Consider the following 25,103-nt stretch of genomic DNA (forward strand, 5'->3'; position numbering starts at 1 on the left):
TCTAACAGTGCTTTTCCTTTCTCTTCTTCCCTCTGATCTTTTAACAGGGTATACCGTTGTTCCAGAATTTTTTCTGGAGTAGCTCAACTAATTTCATAGCAGAGAGGCTGTGGATCCTACGTCTGTTGTACTCAGGATTGAATGCGAATGATGATACTCAAATATATATTAGAAATGCCATTTTTGAGACCCTTTTGAGCTTTTATGTTTCTCCTATTTCTAGTCATGAATCAAAGGAGTTGATTGTTCAGGTAATTGAAACCCCATCTTTTATTGTTGTTGTTGTTGTTTGTTTGTTTTTTTCTCTTCCTCCTTTAGGAGTCTATTTGTCTTGCTTAAGTTTCCAAGTTTTGTTGCCTTTTGTTGTTGGTGTGTTAGTGATTATTTAGTTACAACTGAAGAAGCTGTTTATTCAGGTAATATGTCATGTGTTTTCTTCTGGTTGGCAATGTTTTCTCGTCTTCCTTTATTTTTTGTCTCTTCCTTACTTTGCTGAGCTTTTCTGGTAAGGTAAGATTTTATTAAAGGTACCAAGAAAAGCAAACAATCCAGCTGGGTTACAAATAGAATTTCTACATATCAACTAATTCCAAATCACCTAAATCCATATCACCTAACTCCTCTAAAAAATTTAATATTGTTCCAGATTTTCCATAACACTTCTTTTACATCATATCAACTAATTCCAAATCACCTAAACCCATATCACCTAACTCCTCTAAAAAAATTAAATATTGTTCCAGATTTTCCATAACACTTCTTTTACACCAAAAATACAAACTTCGTAAACATCTATTTTTAATCCTGGAGATGTTCTGTCTTCTCTCTTCAATACAGGCACTATTCCTTTCTAGCCATATTGTCCATAGCACACATAAAGGAATTGTCCTCCACACAGACAACTTATCTTTTGCCATCTTCTGAAGTTGCCAAGTTTCCAGCAAGCTCTTAACATTAGGAGGCATTGCCCATCTGACACCATGCAAATTTAGAAAGAATTCCCAACATTGTCTTGCCACTCTACAATGAATAAATAGATGGTTGACAGTTTCAAGATCTTCTTCACGCATATAGCATCTGTTAATAAGAATTATTCCTCTTTTCTGCAAGTTCTCCTGAGTCATACAAATTTCCTTTGCTGCCACCCATCCAAAGCAAGCTACTTTTAGAGGTGCTTTTGATTTCCAGATCGCTTTCCGTGGCTAGTCAGGCTCATACATTCCTTGTTGTTTCTGTAACAAAGTGTAGCATCTGCTAACTGTGAATTTTCCATCTCTGTTTGCTGCCCATACTATTGAATCTCTCCTACTATCCTCCAATATGACATTGTCCAGCAACTGCATTATGTGTGCATATTCATCTATTTCCTCGTCATTAAGGCCCCTCCTGAAGATCAGCTGCCGCCCATTGATTGAGTAGAAATCTGCCATCTTTCCTTCTGCATCATCTGTGCATATTCATCTATTTCCCAGTCATTAAGGCCCCTCCTGAAGATCAGCTGCCACCCATTGATTGAGTAGAAATCTGCCATCTTTCCTTTTTATTTGTGGAGCAACTATATAAAACTGGAAGTCTTGATGTGAAGCTTTCATTACCCAACCATAGATCAGACCAGAATAAAATATTGTGGCCATTTCCAGTTTCAGTTTCACAAGCTGACTGTACTCATTCAAGAGATTACTAATGGTACTCCAAACTCCCCCCAAAGAAGAGGACTTTATTGCACATGGAGCCCGAAAATCTTTCCTCCCATATTTAGCTTCTACAGGTTGCTTCCATAACCTCTTGCTTCCATCATTATACCTTCATAGCCATTTGAACAATAGGCTTTGATTATGCAGCCTCAAATTTCTAACACCCAAACCCCCTCCTTTTTTCCTTCCATCACCTCCTGCCACTTAATCAAATGGAACTTCCTGCTGTTAGAGTTACCTTCCCACAGGTATTTACTTCTCATAGCATTCAACTTCTTTTCCACTGCTACTGGCATCTTGAAAAGAGACATCAGATAGGTTGGTATACCATCCAGCATACTGTTAACCAATGTAAGTCTCCCCCCAAAAGACAAGTATTGTCTCTTCCATGGTACTAGTTTACTTGCTTGCTTTGTTGAGCTTTCTGGTTGCCTTTTATTTTATGCTTCTAGGTTCTGATTACTATCTATTTTTTAATTGAAGCTAATTGCTTAGTTATTTTCAGTTTAGAAGCTCAAAAGTAATAATAACTCCGTTTGCGAGGGGCATCATGAAGGGATGGGAAAAGTTTAGTGAAAATATTACTTTTAGGATTGGGGATGGAAGCAGGGTTCATTTTTGGGAGCATAAATGGTGTGGTGAGAATATATTGAAGGAAGATTTTCCCAACATTTATGGAGTTTCGTGCCAAGAGAGCTGACAGTCCGACAGATTCACATGTTTAATGAGGGGGAAGTTCACTGGGATTTGAGATTTAGGAGGGACCTCCAAGATTGACTGTTGGGGGAATTTGAAACCTTGGTTGAACTTTTGTACAGGCAGAATACATCACAGACTATTCCTGATGTATGAAGATGAGATGGCAAGTGAGTAGAGATGATTGGTTCACTGTCAAGGCTTATTATGAGAGAGTACTGAGGAGGGAGGAGGTCACATTTCCAAGTCGCTCTATTTGAGTCCCTAAGGTGCATAGGAAGGTTTGCTTCTTTGTGTGGCTGGCATCGAGGGGCGTGATTTTGACAGCGAAAATCCGAGGAAGAGGAAGATCACCTATGTTGGCGTTTCATGTGCAAAGGTTCGGGGAAAGATGTTGATCATCTCCTTTTGCATTGTCGAGTGGCTTCATGACTGTGGGTTTTGGTCCTTAATTGGTTTGGAGTGCAAAGATGGGACGACATGAGTGGGAAGAAAAGTCCAAGGGCGTGGAAGTTTGATCCTTTAGCTATCATGTGGATGATATGGAAAGAGAGAAAGAAGAGAGCTTTTGAAGGGATTGAGTTAGGTTTTGTAGAGTTGCAAAATAGTCTTTTGTCTATAGTTTCTTTTTGGTGTACCCATGAGGTGTCTATTTGTATAGATGATTTGGCGTCTTTCGTTGAGAACAATATTTTGGTGTAGGTTCTCTTTTTTTTGCGGTATATTACTTGTACACGGGGTTCTCCCCTTCTATTAATAAAATTATTTACCATATCAACAAAAAACTCCTTTTGCTGTATTTTAAGCTTATTTAACTACTGTACAAGAGTGGGGCTCTTATAAATTTTTATGTGGCCGGGGAGAAACAAATCAAGGGACTAGTGAATTGTCGCCATCAACACCAGCTTCCCCCCCCCCCCTCTTTTTTTCCCCTTTCAAAATCACCTCTACCAAAAAAGATTGGATTCTGTGATGATTACCATTCTTACCATGCATATTACATTGATAACCTTAGTGCCATAATTGCTGCTACCAACACCTCCATATTCATTGCCAGACTCAATCATCAAAAGCAAGAAACAAACTGCTATAATAATTGCTGGTTTATTTTCTTATTAATTGGAGTCATTCAGAGTTTCTTAGAAGTTTAATCGCGCAAGAGTGTTGTACTGGTCTCTTTCCTCCAGTTGGAATTACTGTTTACAACTTAATTTCTTTCTTTTCTTCTCTTGCTTTATGTGTCTCTGCCCTATCGGGGTAGGGGTAAGGTCGGCGTACACACTACCCTCCCCAGACCCCACTTAGTGGGACTTTACTGGGTCGTTGTTGTTGTTATCTTGCTTTATGTTAATTGAGGTTGAGGTTATGTAGTTTTTTCCACTTGCATGCATTATGAACAAGCTCAATATCAGTTTGAAAATGAAGCATTTGTTGGCATGTTACCTCAGAAGTGTCATTTGGGGGCATAGATTCATCTGCTCATTTGGTTATCCTTGCATCCAGTAGATAAGAAGTGATAGTAAGCTTCTACAATGAAAGTACATTTATCCCTTGCTTTTTATACAATCTTGTAACTAGAACTGTTAACATTGTGTTCACATTTTACACCAATAAACTTATTAACTTAAAAAATCCTAGAAGTGCACGTATTGGCAAGTTTGTTCCTCTTTAAGTATATGAAGTTCTTGTTCCATATAGTTATAGTGTCATAAGAATGTGGGTCTTTAGTTTGTTGGTTTAATGCGGAACATAAATTTTAATTTCGTTTATAGGAGCTTGTTTTTTACCGTCTCCATCCAATAGATGTTTTTTCACTTGATCATGTTTCTCTTTCGGAAGAGTGGTGAGCCTCTCCTAAGCAAGAGCTGAATTCAGTCAGATGGTTTATGTTGCAGATAGTGAAGAAGTCTGTTGGAATACCCAAGATGGCCAGGTACTTAGTTGAACAATGTGGCTTGATCTCATGGTCATCCTGTGTCGTTTCATCTCTCTCTTGGAGTCCGTGCAGAAGTGATTCATTTGTTGAGTTGACTGTTATACTAGAGGTATTTGTTCCTTTTATTAAGTACTATAAAAATCTCTAGTTCTTCTTTCCCTTCTTTTTAATTATCTCGACTCTTTATGCCGTTAGATGCATGACGTTTCTGTATTATCTCTCGAGGATGGAGAAGGCTTTTTATATGGACTTGAGTGTGTGCCAGTAGCAGGACGTTTCTGTATTAAACTCATTCATGACCTATACGTTAGGATGCATGACAATGTATTCACAGTTGAAGAGTGTTGCTGGGATATAGTAGATCGATATTTGAGTTTGCACCTATATGCATATATATTCTAATATGGACTTTTAGGCAGTCAAAAGGATCAATATTTCTTTTTTCTCAAACAAATATATTAATCATGTTAGTATTTTATGTACATATTCATTTAGAGAAGTCTCCAATTCCTATAAATTCATTATTCTGTGTACCAGTCTGCTGAAATAGAGTAAGAGACATGGGTATTGACTTCTAAACCATTGGATGGTGATAAGTTAAGTTATGGATCAAGTGTCGACTGTAGCCACCAATACCAATCAAGAAATTTGGGTTTCCGAGGTTAAAAGTGTTTTTGTTGATTCCATTCAGATCGTCTGAACTGGGGTAACACAACAAGAAAAACTTGCATGCATCAACCTCGATGTCCTTGGGTATTTGCCAAGTTTTGTCAGATTTAGGTTCTAATCCTTGGGTATTTGCCAAGTTTTGTCAGATTTAGGTTCTAAGTAGTGTACCACATCATTTTCCACCATAGTCAGACAGTGTACATTATACTCTCAATTCATTTTCAGTATTGCTGCTCTCCTTCACCACCAATAAAGTGGAGATTGACTCAGCCCCTCCAAAGCATTAAATCTCGTGGTACTTTTCCCAGATTGAAGTCATTGCTGAGTCGCTGAACACTGTTTACCCTTTTGCATCTTGAACTGTTTTATGTCCCTGATAGCTTTTTGTGTACACTGCTATACTTTATTCGCTTATCACACGTTTATTGTTTAGGCACTCAATGAAGTAATTTTGTCGAGACATACTATTGAGTGGATGCAGAAATATGCCTTGGAGCAACTTGTGGAACTCTCTTGCAATCTATACAAGATGCTAGTTGAACGTGTTGAAATATTTAAAGGAAAGACTCAACTTGTTAAACTGATTCTACAAATAGTTACATCAGCATTTAAGATATCCCAAAAGAGGAAAGTTTATCAACCGCATTTCACCATCTCCATTGAGAGTTTACTTCAGTTATGTGAAGTTGTTGATGAATGCTGTGATGGAAGGCAAAGTCCTGTTGCACAGATTGGACTTGAAGCTGTACTTATGAGCACCCCTCCAGTAAATATTCTGCAAATGGTAAACCCCCTTTTCACTCCTTCTATAAGCTACGTGTTTGTTGATATCAAGCTTTGTATACATTCCTGCTTCTGCTGCAAGCTAAACATGGAATGTGCTTTGAAATTTGAAAAAAATGCAATTGTGCGAGACTGGATGCTTCGTGCTTTTGGTGTAGGAATATCATGATCAGTGTTGTGAAAAGCGTGAAGCGAGGAAAAGCGACAAGCCCCATTTCACGAGAAGCAAGAAGCGAAGCGCTCGCTTTTTTTAAGTGAAGCGGAATAAAAAAAAAAAATTTAAATAAATACTGCATAGACAACACATGTAATTGTAAGCAAATGTTCAATACTTCAATTAAAAAACTAAAGAGTAGCATCAATTAAAGCACAAAATGAGCATCCTATTCTTCTACAAGATTGTCAAATTCTTGTATTCCACTATCATTATTAAATTGGGCAGAAATTGGGGGCAGAAACTGGAAAAATTGGGCAAAATTTTTTTGAGAAAGAACCGAAGGTAAAAAAAAAATTCGCCAGCATTTTGGAAGTTTAGAATGAATAAGAAGAAGAAGACTGAAAATCAAAAGTAGAAGAAGCAGAACATACCTGTGCTGTTGAAGAAAGCAGAAGAACAAACCTTGGAACTTGAGATAATTTCAGAAATCTGAAGTTGATGAAGAAGAGAAGAAGAAATCGCTGCTCTTGTTGAAGAAAAACCTAGTCTCGCTGCTGTTTCTGAACTCCAGATAGTATTTACGGTTTACAATAGGGCTTGGGTTAATTTAAACAAAGAAGCGGTCGCTTCTCTCGCTTTTTACAGAGAAGCGGTCGCTTTTTCGTACCAGAGTCGCTTCACAGACCTAAAGCGCTTACCTGGACGCCTCGCTTCGCTTCTCGCTTAAAGCGAGCGCTTTTTTAATCGCTGATCATGATAGAAAACTTGTTATAGTATTTTGATCTTCTGTATTCTTTGGGGATGTAACTGGAACAGATACGCTGTAATCCGTTAGCATTTCATTTAACCCATTAAATTTGAGCATTTAACAAGCTGATCTACACGCATCTGTTCTTTTTGGATTGGTAGGCACACATCAGATGGATTAAAGTAAGGTGCAAACACTTTGACTTGAAACTGGTGCTGACTCTCTTTTTTCAAAGATAAATGTTGGACTAATGAGTTCTGATAATAAGAGACGTCATAATCCATTTTTCTGTATCTTGTGATGAGTTAGGATTAAAGTTGTCCAAAGCAGTAAAATCTTGTGCTAGATGTAGGGTCCTGGAATTTTATACCCGCCTATAAACCAGATACACACTTAATTGTAAGTAATATTCTTACATTCCAATGCCTATGACAGTGAGTTTTAGCTCATGGCAACCAATGACATTTCGATTCCCTAGGTTTTCCACCAATATTTCTAATTGTTCAAAAAGTATCAGGAACACTTTAGAGCACAAACTTTTTAGCTCTCAGGCACACTCGCCGAGGAGCCTGAGTACAAGAATTTTTAGCTTTCCATGAACACCATTAGACAACCCCCGAGATTCCGACCACTCCACTGAATCTTTTCCGACGAAGCAGCCTCCACGCGCGGTCCTTTCCCCCACGCGCCGGGCGCGTGAGCCTCTTTCCGGCAGCTTTTCAAAATTTTTTTTTGGACAGCTTCCTTTACTGTTAATTCCGACCAGATTTGTACAATTTTTTCAGATTTCCGACGACTTTTATTTTTCCGGGAGCGGGAAACCTCTGTTTTGGCCCAAATTTCAGTTTCTTTTACCTCAACAGCTCAACTGTGATGACCATCAAATACTCCTTATAATTTCCATAACCTGAACAGTTGGGTTGTACAATATGGGAGACAACCGGATTTATTTCAACGCAAGATTCAAATCTTTTGACATCACCAGATGGAATTCCAACAAAGAGGTATGGTTCGAATGGGTGGAGAGAAGCCGCAACATGATGAGACGTTCATCCATGGGCAGAAAGGTAATGGAATGGATTTGTTTTGTACTTAAAGAAGCGTCGAAAGATCAAATGAATTTAGTGAAGCGATGGAAGTGCAAGGAACATATGACAGAACATTTCTGTACCAGGAAATTCAACGTTCACGGAAGATACATGAGCATTCTGTCACTGAAGGGAGAAGGGAGGTCTGTTATTATAATTCCAGAGTTAGCCTTGAATGCAGGTTGGAATGACATAGCAGCTAAGATAGAAAGATTCATACATCAGACCCCCAAAATGAATCCCACAGTCCCACCTAAAATCACGGTGGACAACTACCCTTATGTCAAAGCAATCAAGGAGAGTAAATGACAATCCAATACCCTTCGAGAGGCAAAGGTCAGCATAAACAATGGAGATATCTCTGTTGTGGAACCGACAGGTAGCGAGGATTCTGGTTTACTAAAAAGATGCATTGTCGGGTTTTTTGGGAAAGAAATCAATGAGAGACCCACTTTAGCAGACATAAGGCGATGGGCTAGTGCGTCATGGAACAAAGGATATGGAGTAAACATGTATGAAATGACAGGCAACATGTTTCTTTTTGAATTTCCAAATAGATTCATGGCGGAGCAGATTATGCAAGGAGAATGGAGTTGGAAAAAGTTCAAGCTTCATTTGGAATGGTGGAGTCATACTGCTGGATGCATTCCAAACTCACAAATCGAGGAAACATGCTGGATTAGAGCCATGGGGATTCCTTTACATCTATGGTCACAAAAGATCTTCAAAGAAATAGGAGATCTCTGTGGGGGATGGATAGCTACTGAAGAAGAAACTGATCTCAAAAATCATCTTAAGTGGGCAAGAATTAAAATTGTTGGTGATGGCAGAAAGACTCCCAATGAGGTTGGGATTGTAAGAGACGGTATCAAATTTTTCATCCCAATCTGGGCTGAAAGACAGATAAGATATGAGCTGAAGATGCAAGAAAACGAACAATGTTTTGAAATAGAGAGATATTTGAACAATCAAGTGGGGTGCACCATATTGCAAAACACTGATAAAGGAAAGGCAAATGTGCAACTTACACAAGGTTCGAGTTCGATGAATCAGAGCAGTAAAGTGACAAACAACGAGCTGAAATCCTATGACTCCGACTTGGCTGCACAAGTCATCTTTAATGATCTCTCGTGTGAGTTTTCTGATGATATTAGGCTGAAGCCTTGTATTGAGGAAATGGGAGGACCTTCTTACCTGGGGGCAATAGAGTCCACTCCCGGGGATCCAATCCCCAATGAAAACCTTGAAAGTATGACAAAGACAACATTCAACAGCTGCAGTCAGCCAGAAGGTGGAGCAAAGATAGCAAGACTGCAACAGAAGGCAGGGGAGCAGAGCATAAACACAATTACGGGGGAAGATCAAGTTGGATGTGTTTTGGAACAACTAAAGCACTTTAGCTCTATCCAAGATTGAGAAATCGAGGAAGTGAATCCTATAGCAGTTCAGCAACACAATCCTTTAATGGATAAAGACATGGATGCAACACTATGGGTCCATCAAAATATGATCAAATTGGGGAAAATGTTTGGAGTAGATTTTCAAGGCAATGAAGAAGAAGCATTGGAGTTGTTAATGCAAATTGACAGTTGCAGACAAGTTAGAAGAGTGGAGATAGAGTTGGAGGTGAAGAAACAAAGATTCAAAGGATCACTGGAATTAAAAGGTTTAACTTCGTTTGATGTCAAATTCAAGAGTGACGGGAAAAGGAGTAGAGGAAGAGATCTATCAATCATTTCAATATGAAGATTAAAGTAATTTCCTGGAATGTAAGGGGTTTAAACGACAAGAAGAAAAGGGAGATAATAAAAAGTCAAGTGCCGAACTGGAGGGCAGACATTATATGCATGCAAGAGACAAAAGTTGAGGGGGATATTAAGGAAATAGTCAGTCAAATCTGGGGTGGTAGATGGGTGAGGTATGAAAGTTTAGAAGCTAGCGGCACGAGAGGGGGATTTTGTTATTATGGGATTGCAGAGTATGGAAAGGGGAGGTGTTACAGACTGGTGCATACACTTTGACTTGCAAGTTCGAGGCTCTTTTACAGAATTTTCAATGTCACATAACAAGAGTGTATGCCCCAAATTGTAGAATAGAAAGGAAAATAGTATGGAGAGAAATTGGTGCAGTGAGGGGATTGATGGAAGGTCCTTGGGCGGTTGGTGGCGATTTTAACGTTACAAGGTACCCTTCTGAAAAACGGGAATGTTCAAGGAGGTCCAAAGTGATGGTGGAATTCTCGGATTTTATAGAAGATATGGAGTTGATAGATCTACGACTTGAAGGAGGCTACTATACTTGGTTCAAAGGGGACAATCATACAGCCGCTTCAAGAATTGATAGATTTCTCATTTCAGAAGAATGAGATGAAAGCTTCAGAAACATCAAGCAAACTATCCAACAAAGATTGATTTCGGACCATTCACCTGTGGCTCTATACTGTGGTGCGTGGGAACAAGCTAAATCATACTTTAAGTTTGAAAATTGGTGGCTGAATGTGGAAGGTTTTGATGACAGAATTAGAGACTGGTGGACATCTTTTGAATTCTCAGGAAGACCAGATTACATTTTAGCTTGGAAGTTAAAAGCTCTCAAGGGCAAGCTAAAAGAATGGAGCAGAGTTTATGAAGGTAATTTGGGACTGCAAAAAACAAAATTGCTAAGTCAACTAGCAGGTTTTGAGACAACACAACAACTAAGAGCGCTGACAGAGGAGGAATCAGTGAGGAAAGTAGCTACTCTAATGGAGATTGAAGAACAACTCAAGAATGAAGAAATTGTATGGAGACAAATCAAGAGCTCTATAGCTCAAAGAAGGGGACAGAAATACAAAATTTTTCCATCGCACTGCAAATGCACACAAGAGAAACAACAACATTGATCAACTAATGATTCGACATGAAGTAGTCGAGGATCCAGACAGAATAGAGATTGAGATAACTGAATTCTACAAGGAGTTATACAAAGAGCCTGAAGAGTGGAGACCAACGGTCAATTTCGAAAATAGCTCAAGAATTTCTGAATCAGAAAGGGAGCTTTTACAGAGTAACTTTGAGGAACAAGAAGTTTTGACCTGTCTGAAGATGTGTGCAAGTGACAAGGCCCCAGGTCCGGATGGATACACAATGGGTATTTTCAGAAAGTGCTGGGACATTTTGAAGGAAGACATCATGGCGGCCTTCAACAACTTCCATTCTCAGAAGATGTTTGAGAAAAGCTTCAATGCAACATATATAGCCTTGATTCCAAAGAAGACAGGTGCGAAAGAATTGAGAGATTTCAGACCGATCAATCTGATAGGGAGCTTCTACAAATTGCTCTCAAAAGTCTTAACCGAAAGACTTAAGAGGGTGGTAGGGGAAATTGTCGATGCTCAACAAATGACTTTCATCAAAGGAAGACAAATAATAGATGCAGTGTTGATTGCCAACGAAGCTGTGGATTCAAGAATAAAAAAGAAGGAACCTGGAATCTTATGCAAATTAGATATTGAGAAGGCCTATGATCATGTAAATTGGAGCTTCATACTCAGAATGTTAGAAATAATGGGTTTTGGGCAGAAATGAAATAGATGGATGAAATTTTGCATATCTACCGTAAAATTCTCCATTCTCATAAATGGATCTCCTAAAGGTTTTTTCCATTCACACAGAGGTCTAAGACAAGGTGATCCTTTATCTCCCTTTCTATTCATTATAGCCATGGAAGGATTGAACAACATGATCAAAACGGCTAAAGTCAGTGGATGGGTTAAAGGTTTTGAGGTAAACAGGAGTGGGACAAACAATCTAGAGATCACACATCTCCAATATGCTGATGATACTCTAGTCTTCTGTGATGCCGAAAAGGAACAACTTAGATTGCTAAGAATCATTTTGGTCTTATTTGAGGGAGTCTCAGGACTACACATCAACGGGAGAAAGAGCAATATTTTTCCCATTAATGAAGTTAACAACATGGAGCAACTGACACAGATATTGGGAGGAGAAGTTGAGTCCCTACCAACTGTTTACCTTGGGATGCCTCTTGGTGCAAGATCCAAATCAAAAGAAATCTGGAATTCAGTCATAGAAAAGTGTGAGAAGAAGCTGTCAAGATGGAATTCACAATACCTATCATTGGGGGGCAGACTAGTTCTAATAAACTCAGTATTAGACTCACTTCCTACTTATATGATGTCTTTGTTCCCAATTCCAGCAGACATTTTATAGAGATTGGACAAACTCCGAAGATCATACCTTTGGTAAGGATAAGGAGAAAAAGGTCTTTCATTTAGTTAAATGGAAGACACTCACAATGGATAAAAAACAAGGTGGTTTAGGAATAAGGAATTTGAAGAATCATAGCAAGGCTCTTAGAATGAAATGGTTATGGAAGTACTCTCAAGAACCCCAATCTTTATGGGGCAAAGTGATCAAAGCAAAGTATGGTGAGGAAAATAACTGGGTGTCAAAAAAAGTCGGAACATCATATGGAGTAAGTGTGTGGAAATCCATCAGAGAACTTTGGCCTATAATGAAGAATCACTCCTCCATAAGAGTGAACAACGGAAGGAACACATCATTCTGGAATGATAATTGGTTAGGAAACGGAAGCTTAAAGGAAAGATACACCAACATGTTTGGTTTAGCACAAAACCAGCATAAGACAGTAGCTGATATGAGGAGTCATCAAGGATGGGAAATCGCTCTAAGAAGACAGTTGAATGACTGGGAGATAACAAGATTAGCTGACCTTTACAAAGAGCTGGAAGCATTTAAAGGATTACAAGAAGGTTTTGATTCACTTTGGTGAAAGAGGCACAACAGAGGGGTATACCGGGTGAAGGACACATATAAGATTTTGAATCATAATAATCAACAGGTGGACCCATGGCCTTGGAAACATATATGAAAAACAAAGATTCCATACAAGGTAGCTTGCTTCACTTGGCTACTAGCAAAGGAGGCGGTATTAACCCAGGATAATCTCATAAAAAGGGGAATTTCTCTGTGCTCAAGATGTTTTCTGTGCGGGGAAAATGCTGAAACTGTCACACATTTGTTTCTACATTGCAAGATTACAGACCAACTATGGAAAATCTTTATTAGTCTTAGGGGTATTTCATGGTCAATGCCATACAGGCTTAAAGATGTCCTTTATAGCTGGGAAGAAGCTGGAGCTGAAGCAACTAGTAGAGATAGATGGAGGACTGTCCCGGCTTGTATCTGGTGGACAGTTTGGAGGGAAAGGAACGCTAGATGTTTTGAAGATAGAAGCAATCCAGTGCAGAAGATCAAACTCAATTGTATTCTTCTTTTTTGTTTTTGGTGCAAACAGATTTACATAGAAGATACATTGACAATCATAGACATACTAGGATCTTGCTAGGTCTCGAATTAGAACATCTACTAATCCTCTCCATGTAAATTTGGTTTTCAGTACATAGGACTGATGTTTTTAATATATACAATAGTTACCAATTCAAAAAAAAAATATTCTTACATTCCTTCCAATTCGAATTTGATATTGTGTTTTTCTCTTTAAGCTGTATCAAATTTGATTTTCATTTCCTAAAATGGAATATCTTTCATCTTATCACAAATTAGCAGTTTGTATACGTTAGCCAACCACACAATAAACCAAAAGTAGCATATCGCGTCACTTTTAGACCCCCTTGTAATATAATTAACAATATTTTTTACTCTGATTTAATCAACTATTCCAAGTCAATATTTTTCTTCTGGAAATCCTATTAAGTTAAACCATGACATTCAATATTAATCGGAAAATAAATGATAATTGCAAGATTACAGTGAGAAAGCAGTCTTCCTTTGTTATCTTTATAAAAGACTAACTAAAGTGTTCCCAGCACTATGCCCTTTTTTCACGGTCTTTGGTCTCAATTATTCTTCTTGTTGTGGTCTTTTACCATTGCTGTTTGATGTCTTCTCCAAGGCATCTTTACTTACTATTGGTTGGTTGACCTCTTTCCTGTAGCATGATGATATGAATAAGCAATTTCACATCCATCAAGGATAGTTCTCTCCGACGAGTTAAACAGCATCTTTTGCTCTACTGATTGATCTTGTTTGTCTGCTGAAGCTAACTTGTATTATCTTTTCATTATTTGATGGATTTGGACATCATGGTGCCATCATATAGTTTTCCCACTATGCTCACACCAGGGCTAACCCTGCTTTTAGAACTGATTGGACGAGCCAGTTAAGCTAGTCAACTGGAATCAGACCCTTGCTCCTTTTAAAATTTATGGTTTTGTGAGTTAGGCATCTCTCTCTCGCTATGCAGACACTCCCTTGGAAACGAATGTAGCCGGAAATCATATGGATTCTGAAATATACCGTGAACGGAAATGACGTTCGCACATAGAAGAGTTATTTATATGTGCAAACAATTCCACGTATGGAACAAATTACCCTGTCTTCATATACCAAAAAGGCTTAAAATCCAGCTCTAGCAAAGGACAACAACTAACTTCAGGAGACATGCACCTAATGAAAAAAAGGAAAGAAAAGAAACATGCACCTAATGAAGCCACTGGATGAGGTCCATTTAGTACCTTGCTTGATGGATTCAGTTGTTCACATCCGGACTTACAATAATCCATTTGATCATAAGAAGGGTACGAACAAAAGCAATTTGTTATTCAGTTAAGATTAGCGTCATAGAAATGCGGATGTTAGGATTGATATGCATTCATACAGGATTAGAAGAAGATACAAGTAGCATGTATAGATGGCATCAATATTTCACTCATCAGCATGTGAAAAGAATTGACCCTGTTGTTGTCTTTGGATTCCACAATACAAGGTTAAACTATCTTTCACATTAGAGTTCCCATTGATGTTGGACTTGGCTTGATCACTTTTGGGCAAAGGGCAGTCCGGTGCACGAAGCATCCCCATTCACGCAGGGTTCGGGGAAGGGCCGTGCCCCAAGGGGTGTGATGTAGGAAGCCTACCCTGATGCAAGCATCAGTGACTGATTCCACGGCTTGAACCCGTGACCTATAGGTCACATGGAGACAACTTTACCGTTGCTCCAAGGCTCCCTTCTGGCTTGATCACTTTTGGGTCTCACAGAAATGCTGCTACTCATTGGTTGTGTTTAGCTGATTAATGTAGGTTTTGTTTGAGTATTCTGGTGATATAGATCCGTTCTAGAGTTACTTTTATTTGAAATATGGTTATTTTACACCAAAAATTGGGAGGGCAGTGAGTTCTGAAGTAAGTGTAGCAAGATATTCAGATCATGAGATCCTGACTTGAAATGCGTAAGCCTAAGCATCCTGATGAATTCATATGTTGTGCCCATCAATCTTTAGTACTGGTTTTCTGGAGATCACTAGCTTTGGTGTGTATGTATGGTTTTCTATATTCAAATCATTTGTAAGTTAATTCTGTTTTATATTTTTCCAGGACAAGGAAAAGGTTTCCAAGTTTGTTAGATGGGCTACTTTAATTGCTTTGCAGCCAAAGATTGAAAATATCCACGGGCTGGAAAATTTTGCTTGCATTGTGAGACTGCAAGCTGAGGAAGAAACAGATGATTCTCTGATATCAATGCTTGTTCGCTGGCTTGCTGCATCAGTGATTGTTGGAAAGCTTTCCCCTAGATTCAGTAATTCGGACTTGTGTCATTCCTTTGACAGATCTAAGCTCAATAATCTGCTTTCTCTGATGGAATGGAATGAGCAAAGATGTGAGGAAACCAACAGGGCATTTGCATGTGAAGGAACTTTGGCCTCATCCATCTTTTTTCTGCAACAGCTACAATGCACAAACTATATAGTACTTCCATCTGTTGTTTCTGCACTCTGTCTGCTGCTTTTATCTAGTCTTTCCTCAGCAGGTAGCCTCATAAGCTTATCAATACTGCTTTCTCCTTTGTTCACTTAGACAACTTCCTGTTTTTCACACTAATGGCCGACTTGTTTATTAAGTGTTTGCTGTTTGACAGAATCAGACATCTTAGCTGGCGATGCAGTACAGTGGGCAACCCTCTGCTCAAAGATTAATTGCCCTGCTGAAGCTAATCCTGCCTGGAGATGGTACATATACCGCTCTCTACTTTACTTTCTAGAACGAAAAAGGGCCAAAACCACCCCTAAACTATAGGCTTAGGGCCAAAAATACCATTCGCCCCCCCTCTTGAGCTAAAATTGCCCACAATGTTTTTTTTTTGGCTCAACTTTACCCTTATGACTAATGTGGCCCACTCTGAATTTAAACTATATTTATTTAATTATTACATAGCAACTTCTTATTGGCCCATATTAGAACACTGACCCCATTAAAAATCTCACCCATATGTAAAGATCCATGACGCATATCCGGTTTTAATGAAAAACCCCAGCATCTCTCTTCCTAAACACATACGTGCATCTTTTCTTTCTTTTCAGTTAAGGTTCTGCAAATTCCCTTCTCTCCTTTTTCTTGTGCAACTGATTCATTTGCTTCAATTTCAAAAAGGGGACAGTTGAAAACAGACCATTTCGGTTGAAATTTTGTAACTGGAATATGAAAGACTCAATCTTTAACGAAAATTGAAACCAGGAATGAAGATTGAGAAATGCGGATCGATCCGTTAGTGGCTATTGGAATTTGGACGGATAGTTGATTTGTTTCTTGATTGGTCAAGTATGTAGAGTTCAATCACATTAAGTTAGAAGATTGAAGTTATGTAAAAGGATGATAGCTGAGAATTGAGGATTGAGATTTGGCAAAAATTAAAACCAGGTTAAAAGAAGAAGAAGATGCACGTATGTATTTAGGAAGAGGAGATGTTGGGGTTTTTCATTAAAACCGGGTATGGGCCAGGGATCTTTACATATGGGTGGTTTTCTTAATAGGGTTAGTGTTTTATTGTGGGCCAACAAGAAGTTGCCATGTAATAATTAAATAAACATTTTTAAATTTGGAGTGCACCGTTAGTCATAAGGGTAAAGTTGAGCCGAAAAGATAATGTTGAGGGCAATTTTAGCTCAATAGGTGGACGGAGGGTATTTCCTAAGCCATACTTCAGGGGTAGTTTTGGCCCTTTTCTGCTTTCTAGAGATACACTTTCTTTCTGGGGAGAAAAATGAAAAGAAAAGAAACCAAAAATACTAACCCACCACCCCCATTGAGGAACAACAGTTGACTGGACATCTAGGGGTAAAGCACTGTTTGTTCCCTGGGTGCTGCGAATGCCAATGTGATGTACTTCTGCTAGCCATTTGAAGTTTCGTTCTTGTGCTTTGGGAGATGGCCTCTCATTGTTAAATCTCCTGCTGCTGCGTAGAAATATGTACACCTCAAGAATTCCTCTAGTGCTTGTGATGTCTATGTTACTCCATTCTCTTTCTAGACTATTACTGGCTAGTCCAAAGACTCTGAAGACTGTTAGTAGAGCAATATGCAGGAATTAACAAAGCAGAACCTTGTCTTATGTGAAACCTCTTTTTACGTCTTTATATTTCCACCATGCTGATGTTATAGAGTTGGGATTTATTGCCATAAACATTACACTCCACTAGTGTAAATTCTTTTCTTTCAGAGTATAGGTTTTCCAAATCATAAGTTCTCCTACCAGTTTTTACTGTCTGTGCCCATCACTGAGCTGTCTCTCTCTCTCTCCATTCCCCGTCGAGAATCTGCAGATGAATATGGGGTCACTGCATAAACAAACTAAGCAATAGCATGGAGTAGTTCAAAACAATTAAGGACAAGATGCTTAAATGATTTGATTTTAGCAAGATGATGGGGTTTTATTATGTCTGGATTTTATGAGAGAAGTTACTTCAATAAACTTATAGTCTGGTATTTTTTTGATTACGGACAAATTCCGGGGGGGCAGTGGCACACGATTAGAAACTCAGTATATAATCGGCCTACCCCTCTATCCTTTCCACTTAAATACCAACTTTTTGTCAGCAACATGTTTGAACCCGTGGCGTGCGCCTAACCCACATCACGCACCGTGCTCTTACCACTATACCAAAGCCCCGGGACAAGAAACTTCAAATAACCATGTAGTTCAACGAATTTATAGGCTGGTAGGTTTTTTAAAGAAGAATATATAGGCTGATATTTTCTTTTTCCCAATTTACCTTTTTCTGATAATTAACTGCTGCTTTGAGATACATATATGAAGTGCCATATTTGATGTTAATCTTTGTTGAACAGGTCATTTTACCAACCATGGAAAGATCATTCTTCTGAGCTCACTGATGCAGAAAAGTTGGAAGAAAATCAGGCTTGCGAAATGCTTCTTGTTGTAATTTCAAAGTTGCTAGAAAGAAATTCATTATACTCGCAGTTCTTTTCCTTCCAAGATTTAGAGAAGTTGTGCGTCTTTGACTGGGAGAGAAGTATCCTTAATTCTCAGTAATTCTTTTAGTATTATTTATTTGATTAATTTAATTCCATTATTTGGTTAAAATCCGTGGCATTTTTGCTGATTCATCACTCGTAGAGCTAATTTCTTATTTCCACCAAGCGTAATGAGAGAGCCTAGACCAGGTGTTAACGAACACAATGCAGTTGGCGTTTCTTTTCCTTTTGATCTTCATTCATACTTTTGTATATAATGTGTACTAGATATATTCAAGGTGTATTTCTTATTCTCCTTTATAAAAGTAAAATCACACTCAGTGCAACTTTTTCTCCTTTATAAAGTTTCTGCAAATTTTATTTTTGTGAGAACTTGTTTCGGATCTGTAGCATGGTCAAAGTTCAGAGCTTCAGATAAATTATTATGCGTTTCACTATTCAGAGCTTCTTATAAATTTATTATGTGTTTCAAGGTGAGCGAGTGTTCGTTAAATAGTGAGAGGAGAACTGAGTATAATATGGTATACTTTCCGTAGTTCCAGCAGATTCAGTTGCAACTTACCGTGAGCTTCCAAAGTAATGTCTGTTTTTTCATCTATTTACAGTTTACCCAAATTCTTGGTTTATTTCTTTATCACCTTAGTACAGTTTGTTAGGATGGTGATGTAACCAACGTCCACGTGATCTAGATTATGCTTACACTCTTTATATTCAGTTATAGTTCCCATTTTGCTGCATGTTTAATGAAATGAAATCTTTCTTTTTCTCTTACTTTTCCGTGTAATTTTCTTGTTTTATGCACTGTTCCAGAAGATGGAAGTAGCAGAAATGAGGATGTTGAGATGGATGTGCGGACATACTAGGCTGGATAGGATTAGGAATGAAGATATCCGGTGAAGGTGGGTGTGACTTCCATAGAAGACAAAATGCGGGAAGCTAGGCTTAGATGGCTCGGGCACGTGCGAAGGAGAAGCATGGATGCCCCGTAAGGATGTGTGAATGGCTGGCCTTGACGGGTATGAGTAGAGGTAGAGGGCGGCCTAAAAAGTATTGGGGAGAGGTGATCAGGCAGGACATGGTGCGACTTCAGATTTCCGAAGACATGGCCCTTGATAGGAAGCTGTGGAGGTCGAACATTAAGGTTGTAGGTTAGGAGGTAGGAGGTTAGTCTGATAGTGTTGTGTCTTAGGCTGCTAGTAGCTCCTGTTGTGTCCATATTACTTCATTATAGGGTTGCAGGTTAGGTTGTAGGAGGCTAGCTTGATAGTGTTTTGTCTTAGGACGCTAAAGGCTCTTGTTGTGTCCTTATTACTTCCATTGTGTCTGTAGTGCTGTGCCATTGTTATTGCTTATTGTTATTGCTTTTTCTTTCTGCTTTCTGGTTATCACGTTGTTGGTGTTATCTTTCTGACTTCCTTTATTATTGCTCCACTGTCCTTTACCATCATTGTGAGCCGAGGGTCTATCGGAAACAACCTCTCTACTCCTCCAAAGTAGGGGTAAGGTCTGCGTACACACTACTCTTCCCAGACTCCACTTGTGGGATTCAACTGGGTCGTTGTTGTATTCGTTGTTCTAGAGAAATCTTTAGTTTTCATGGCGATTCCAATCTGGGAATTATTGCAATTTGTATCAAACCTGATGTTTCTCGGCCGTGATTCCGCCGCGATGCATCAGTCACTATTACTATCATTCAAGTCTTAGCTACCACAGCTCTTCCTGAGGTCCATCAACATGGTTCACCAAGTCCACATGAAGTTCAATGATGGGCCTGTGAGAAGCAGATTTGAACAAATCCGAATTTTAACCCTGACACCCTATGGTGTTGAGAATTACAGTGGTGAGTTTTATCAGTATTCATACGGATTTGAGTTTAATGGTGTGATGTTGGATCCATATGCATAGTTTCCATTCAAATCCCTATGGCTTTGAGCGTATCTCAGCAACCATTAATGAGATCCTCTGGACAAAAGACGTGCCATAGCTGACAAGAAAAAAGCTTGGAGGAAGAAGCGCAAGTATGAACTTGGCCTCAAGTAACAAGACAGTCAAACAAGTTTGCGTGTATGGTGGCAAAATGAAGTGGAGGGCACTGAGCTTGGATTCTGGAGTACTTGAGAGCACAAGGTTGTTGCCACTGAGCTTGGAACGAAGCTGCAAATACCGCTGGAGTTTGGGCTTAAAAGTGCTAATCTTTCTGTTTTTGGACCTTTCTTGTCCATTAGATACTTCAAAATGCAATGTAATTACTTGCTGAAGCCATGATATGCTAAGTTTACTTGCTTGCCATAGGGATGAGAAGAGGATATTCACTTTACAGTCACCCTTGTGGGGTTAAAACTTCCTGTGGTATTCAATTTTCTTAGTGATATGTGGAGTTATGATCATGTGGAATTTTGTCTGACTGCTGAAGACATTCAAGAGTTTAATATGTGGATACATTGATGAAAACATCAAAAGCGTTTTTAATGTTCTATTAACACCTTCAGGGGCGCAAGACAATCTGGAGGACGGAGCAATTATTGTAAAAGAATCAAAGATTATGATGCAGATGATGTTGGTCTCTAGAGTTTGGACAATTTTATCATCTATTAGATGACCTCGAAGTTATCTTTGATCCTCAAATTCTCGGCTATGATTGTTAGTTGATGGCATTGCAGGAGTTGCACAATGGCAAGTTTAACCCCAATTTCAAGGATCATTATACAAAAGTGGCTTTTAAAGATATTAAAAAAGGCTTTGAGAATGAGTTTGTTTTATAAAGGAAGCTTGTCTATCCTTGGTCCTGTATTTCTTTGTTTCAGGACCAATTCCTATGTTTGTTATACAGTACCCTCTGCTACAGCTTTTAGACTCTCATGTCCAACTTACTCAGGAACATATTTCAAGAAAGTATACTCATGTGGTGGTATTGGTTCACTGCATGATAGGAGAGTTTTTTAAAACTAAACATCACATTATATGTGAAAATCCTACATAAATATAAGTGTTATATCCTTATTTTTCAAAATCAAATGCTTAAACCCCTTATATAGCGGAAGTCCTATAACAAGAGGAAGTTCATCTTACTAGGTAAATTTAAGAGAAATTTTCATAAAACACTATCTTTTAGTGGTAATTACCTATCTATAGATACTATTTGCTATATTACGGATTGTAGATACGTTTTCTGTTGTTATAAGATGTATTCATGAATACTGTAGCAAAAATAGGCGTGAATCAGGGAAGTCCAACTAATCAATTGTTGTATTCGAGTGTATTCGACTGTATTCATGGCGTGAAACATGGTATTACAGCTGGACAAATTATTGTATTCGACTGTATTCACGGCGTGAAACAGGGGATTACAATGTTTTTAAATGGAAAGTGAATCAATTAACATAATAGACTCCTAATATAACTTAACAAACTCAATTATATCATACAAATTTTGTATTTCCAGTTATAAAAAAGATTCTCAACCGAAAAATATCCAAAAAACATAGTAATCTTCAGAGAAATTATATAATACATCTGAATACATAAATTATATTAATTAAAATATATATATGAATACATTCATGGCATATAGCAAGACAGTGAATACAATGAAATACATAGAATACAACGGGATACATTGAAATACAGTGAAAAAAAAGACAGTGAATACCATGAAATATATGGAATACAGCGAGATACATTGAATTGCATTGAAAAAAAAGACAATGAATACAATGAAATATATGAGTGCTCATCAAATTGATACCCTTGTGGAACGACGAACTGCTACAGAGTCTATTATATATTCCTATGAGATAGAAAATGGAAAATAAAGTGAAAAATTGGAAGTCATTGGATTTGAAACAAGCTAATCTGAATATGATTCTTTTTGGTGCATTACCAATTGAAGCAAAAAGAGAAATTTGAACTGAATAAACTGGAGTTGCAGGTTTATGGAGCCGCTGATCTCAAGAGTTCCGATGATGGTTATTGAAGGAAACCATGAGATTGAGCCTCAAGTAGCAGGCCTCACATTCCAGTCGTACTTGACAAAATTTGTTGTTCCTTCAAGGGAATCTGGCTCTAATAGTAACTCATGTTTCAGGGAATGAGGGAAGAGAATGACATGTATTAAAGAAGAGAGAGAAAGAAAATAATGTAACTGAATAGCGTATTTAGTGGATTAGGGATAGGAGGTAACCAAAATTAAATATTTTGTTATAAACATTAAAAGGTATCTATAGAATATAATTTTTTTAAATGGTATTTATTTAAAATAAATAAGGTGTTAATCTTTGCTATAGGAGGTAAAAATTCCTAAATTTAAACTATTTTAAGAGGAAGAATAAAAAAACTATATAGAATATGAGAAATAAGTATTAGATTCTTCACAATACAACTCATCTTACATGGTCTAAATGCAATGCTAATACTAGTAATTGATGTGTTTTATTAAGTAAGAAGGAAATCTCATAAGACCTGTCAAGCGTAATTTTAATTAGATTTTCACTTATTTGATTTAGTACACTTATTTACAGTTATACTTCATGGTTTTCAATCCAAACACTTAATTTGTGTGTGTGTTTTTTTGTTTTTGTTTTTTTTGGTTACAAGATACAGTTATCATTCAAACTAATATTTGTGCCGATTTCTAAGGTATAAGTAGTCTAACTGCACGAATTTGAAATAGAAGGAGTGTATTTGCAAATATTTTTAGTGCATATGCAATTGGATCATATTATAAGGTGTTTTGTGTAATTTATCATATTATTCTTGTGTAATGTAATATATATATATCTATACTATATTAAAAGTGGGAAGCCCAAACCTAAAAAGTTAAATTAATAAAATAACCTTTTAATAATATATATTTATATTAGACAATAATAAATAAATAAATACCAAAATGATACTGATTTTCTAACTAGTTGTGTTTATTCATTAATAATTATTTGTCCAAGAGGAAAGAACTACTTATAAAAAAAAAAATTAATCGATGCCTTGATTCGAAGGGGTGTCTTCCTTCAGATAAATAAAATAGAGTTTTCAACCACACGTCATGGTAACAATCTAAAATGAAAACGAATAGTTGAATCAATTATGAGGTAGATTTCCTTATACGTATCCTCTTTCTTTCATTTGCAGATAGGTATGTAATTGCTCTACTATTAAACTTTATGCAACTTACAACTCTCTTCTATAATTGATATATCATGTAAATTGAAGGTTACTACTGATTTTTAGCATCCAGAACTAGCAATCAACACTTTGATGTTATAATTGTATTTACTTTAAGAATTTAATTTATATCTGTTTAACCATGCTAAATGATTAATTTCTAGAGGTTTTCATTTGAAGTAAATAAAAGATACGAGAAAAATACTTCTTCTTAAAACACATTATGTGATTCTTCATTAACGTTGAAGAATATATTTATTCTTCCTTCTTAAATCTTATATTTCATTTCTAATTTTTTTTCTTGAGTTCTTATGTTAGAAGAAACTACTAAGGAATACAAATTTAGTTTCTTTAATACGCATTATATTCTGAGTATCAAATTTTCAAAGTCTAAGGAGGCAAAACTGCTGCTACATTCCTTCACATTATAATTAAAATTCTTTGCACAATTTTACTTTTAGATATTTTTTAATATTTTTACAATATGCAAGTGGTGACGGAAACGTGGATATTGTTTAACAATAGCATGTTGGTAATATTATCCACTAACCACTACTATTTAAATTCGGAAGAGGCATTGCAGCTTCGGGAAGAAATATTTGATCTATATTTATTTTCTGAAGTAAGATACTTTTATTGCCTTAATAAATAACTTTAAAGGTTTCTTGAAGAGTCACAAAATTATTTACTCCACTTTGAAGGGAGAGTATGAACAATTTTGATTTTGAATTGATAATATTTAAGTCTTTCAAAAAAAAATTAGTCTTTTTTTGGTAAATAAATTTAGAAAAATTAATTTATTAACAATTTATGCATAATTTTATGGGTTCTATTTTTTAGATAATATTTGGTTTAAGTGTAAAAAATCAATATTTGAAGTTAAAGTTGAAGTTGGAAAGAAGTTTGAAATTTTGTTTGACATAAATTTCACTTCAATAAGAAATTAAACTTTTGTGAGTGAAACATTACATCATATGAGATAATTGTAGACAATAAATTGCGTCGAGAAAATAAAATCAAGACCGAAAAATATTGCAGCAATCGTAGTATTTTATTTCAAATATTTGAGTGTTACAATCTCTATGGATCCTCTGATTCTTCTTTTCAATAGTAAATAAATTCAAGACCTTTGAGCTTGATCTTGAATCTATATTTGTTGCCACGAACGATGATCTTGTTCTTGAGCTTGATTGCTTGAACTTGATCTTGATTCGTTCTTCGTTCTTGAGCTTGAACTTGATTTCTTGAACTTGAACTTGAACTTGATTGCTTGAAGCTTGAAACTTGTAGAGAAATTTGCGGCGTTTGATCAACGAGCTCTCTCTTGCTTCTTGTTATAACTTCTGGTGTCTTTTCTGGGTTATGAAGACCCCTATTTATAGTTGTGAAGGGAGGGGTTGTGATAAGAACAAACTCTTTCCGACCAATCAAATTGAAGTATGACATGACCACATTTAATTGGCCAGAACATGTCACTTGCACACGTGGCGCGATTTCATTAGCCTTTTAATGTGACTTGGCATGCCTTGTCATTTTGACACATGACATGGTCCTATTAGCTCTTCTGCTTGACTTGGCGCACCACGTCATTTGACAAGTGGTACCAAACTGGGCCTTTAGGAAGATTACAACTTGGGCTTGATGAAGTGAGCTCATCACTTTAGCCAAATTAAATGGGCTAGCCCAATGGATTAAGACTTATTTATTTAACCCATATGTATTGGACTTATATAATTAATTCATTTATATATTAGCACATAATATTTATTTGGACTAATATATCTTGAATTTAAAATATAGTCCAAAATGAAGCGTGTTAAACTTTAAAAGAAAAGGATTGAAGTATTCATAAAGATATGAAA

General features: G+C 37.2%; 1 protein-coding gene across 8 annotated transcripts in view; it reads left to right on the forward strand.

Annotated features, from left to right (window-relative positions):
* LOC107809215 (uncharacterized) overlaps window positions 1-19,972 on the forward strand; it is a 58,722-nt gene extending 38,750 nt beyond the window's left edge. For 2 of the 8 annotated variants that reach the window (XR_012696617.1, XR_012696618.1), the window contains exons 8-13: window positions 48-251; window positions 4,286-4,435; window positions 5,477-5,779; window positions 15,190-15,622; window positions 15,714-15,821; window positions 17,938-18,195. Coding sequence is in view for 5 of the 8 variants with exons in the window: in XM_075225236.1 (XP_075081337.1) it covers window positions 48-251; window positions 4,286-4,435; window positions 5,429-5,779; window positions 15,190-15,622; window positions 15,731-15,821; window positions 17,938-18,122; window positions 19,798-19,850 (1,467 nt within the window). In the remaining 3 variants the exon portion in view is untranslated. Of the gene's footprint in view, window positions 1-47; window positions 252-4,285; window positions 4,436-5,428; window positions 5,780-15,189; window positions 15,623-15,713; window positions 15,822-17,937; window positions 18,196-19,797 lie in introns of those variants that run through there. The other 6 variants (XM_075225238.1, XM_075225236.1, XM_075225240.1 and 3 more) reach the window with 6 other exon arrangements.
* The last annotated feature ends 5,131 nt before the right edge of the window (window positions 19,973-25,103 follow it).

This window comes from Nicotiana tabacum, chromosome 11 (assembly GCF_000715075.1).
Source record: "Nicotiana tabacum cultivar K326 chromosome 11, ASM71507v2, whole genome shotgun sequence".
NCBI lineage: Eukaryota > Viridiplantae > Streptophyta > Magnoliopsida > Solanales > Solanaceae > Nicotiana > Nicotiana tabacum.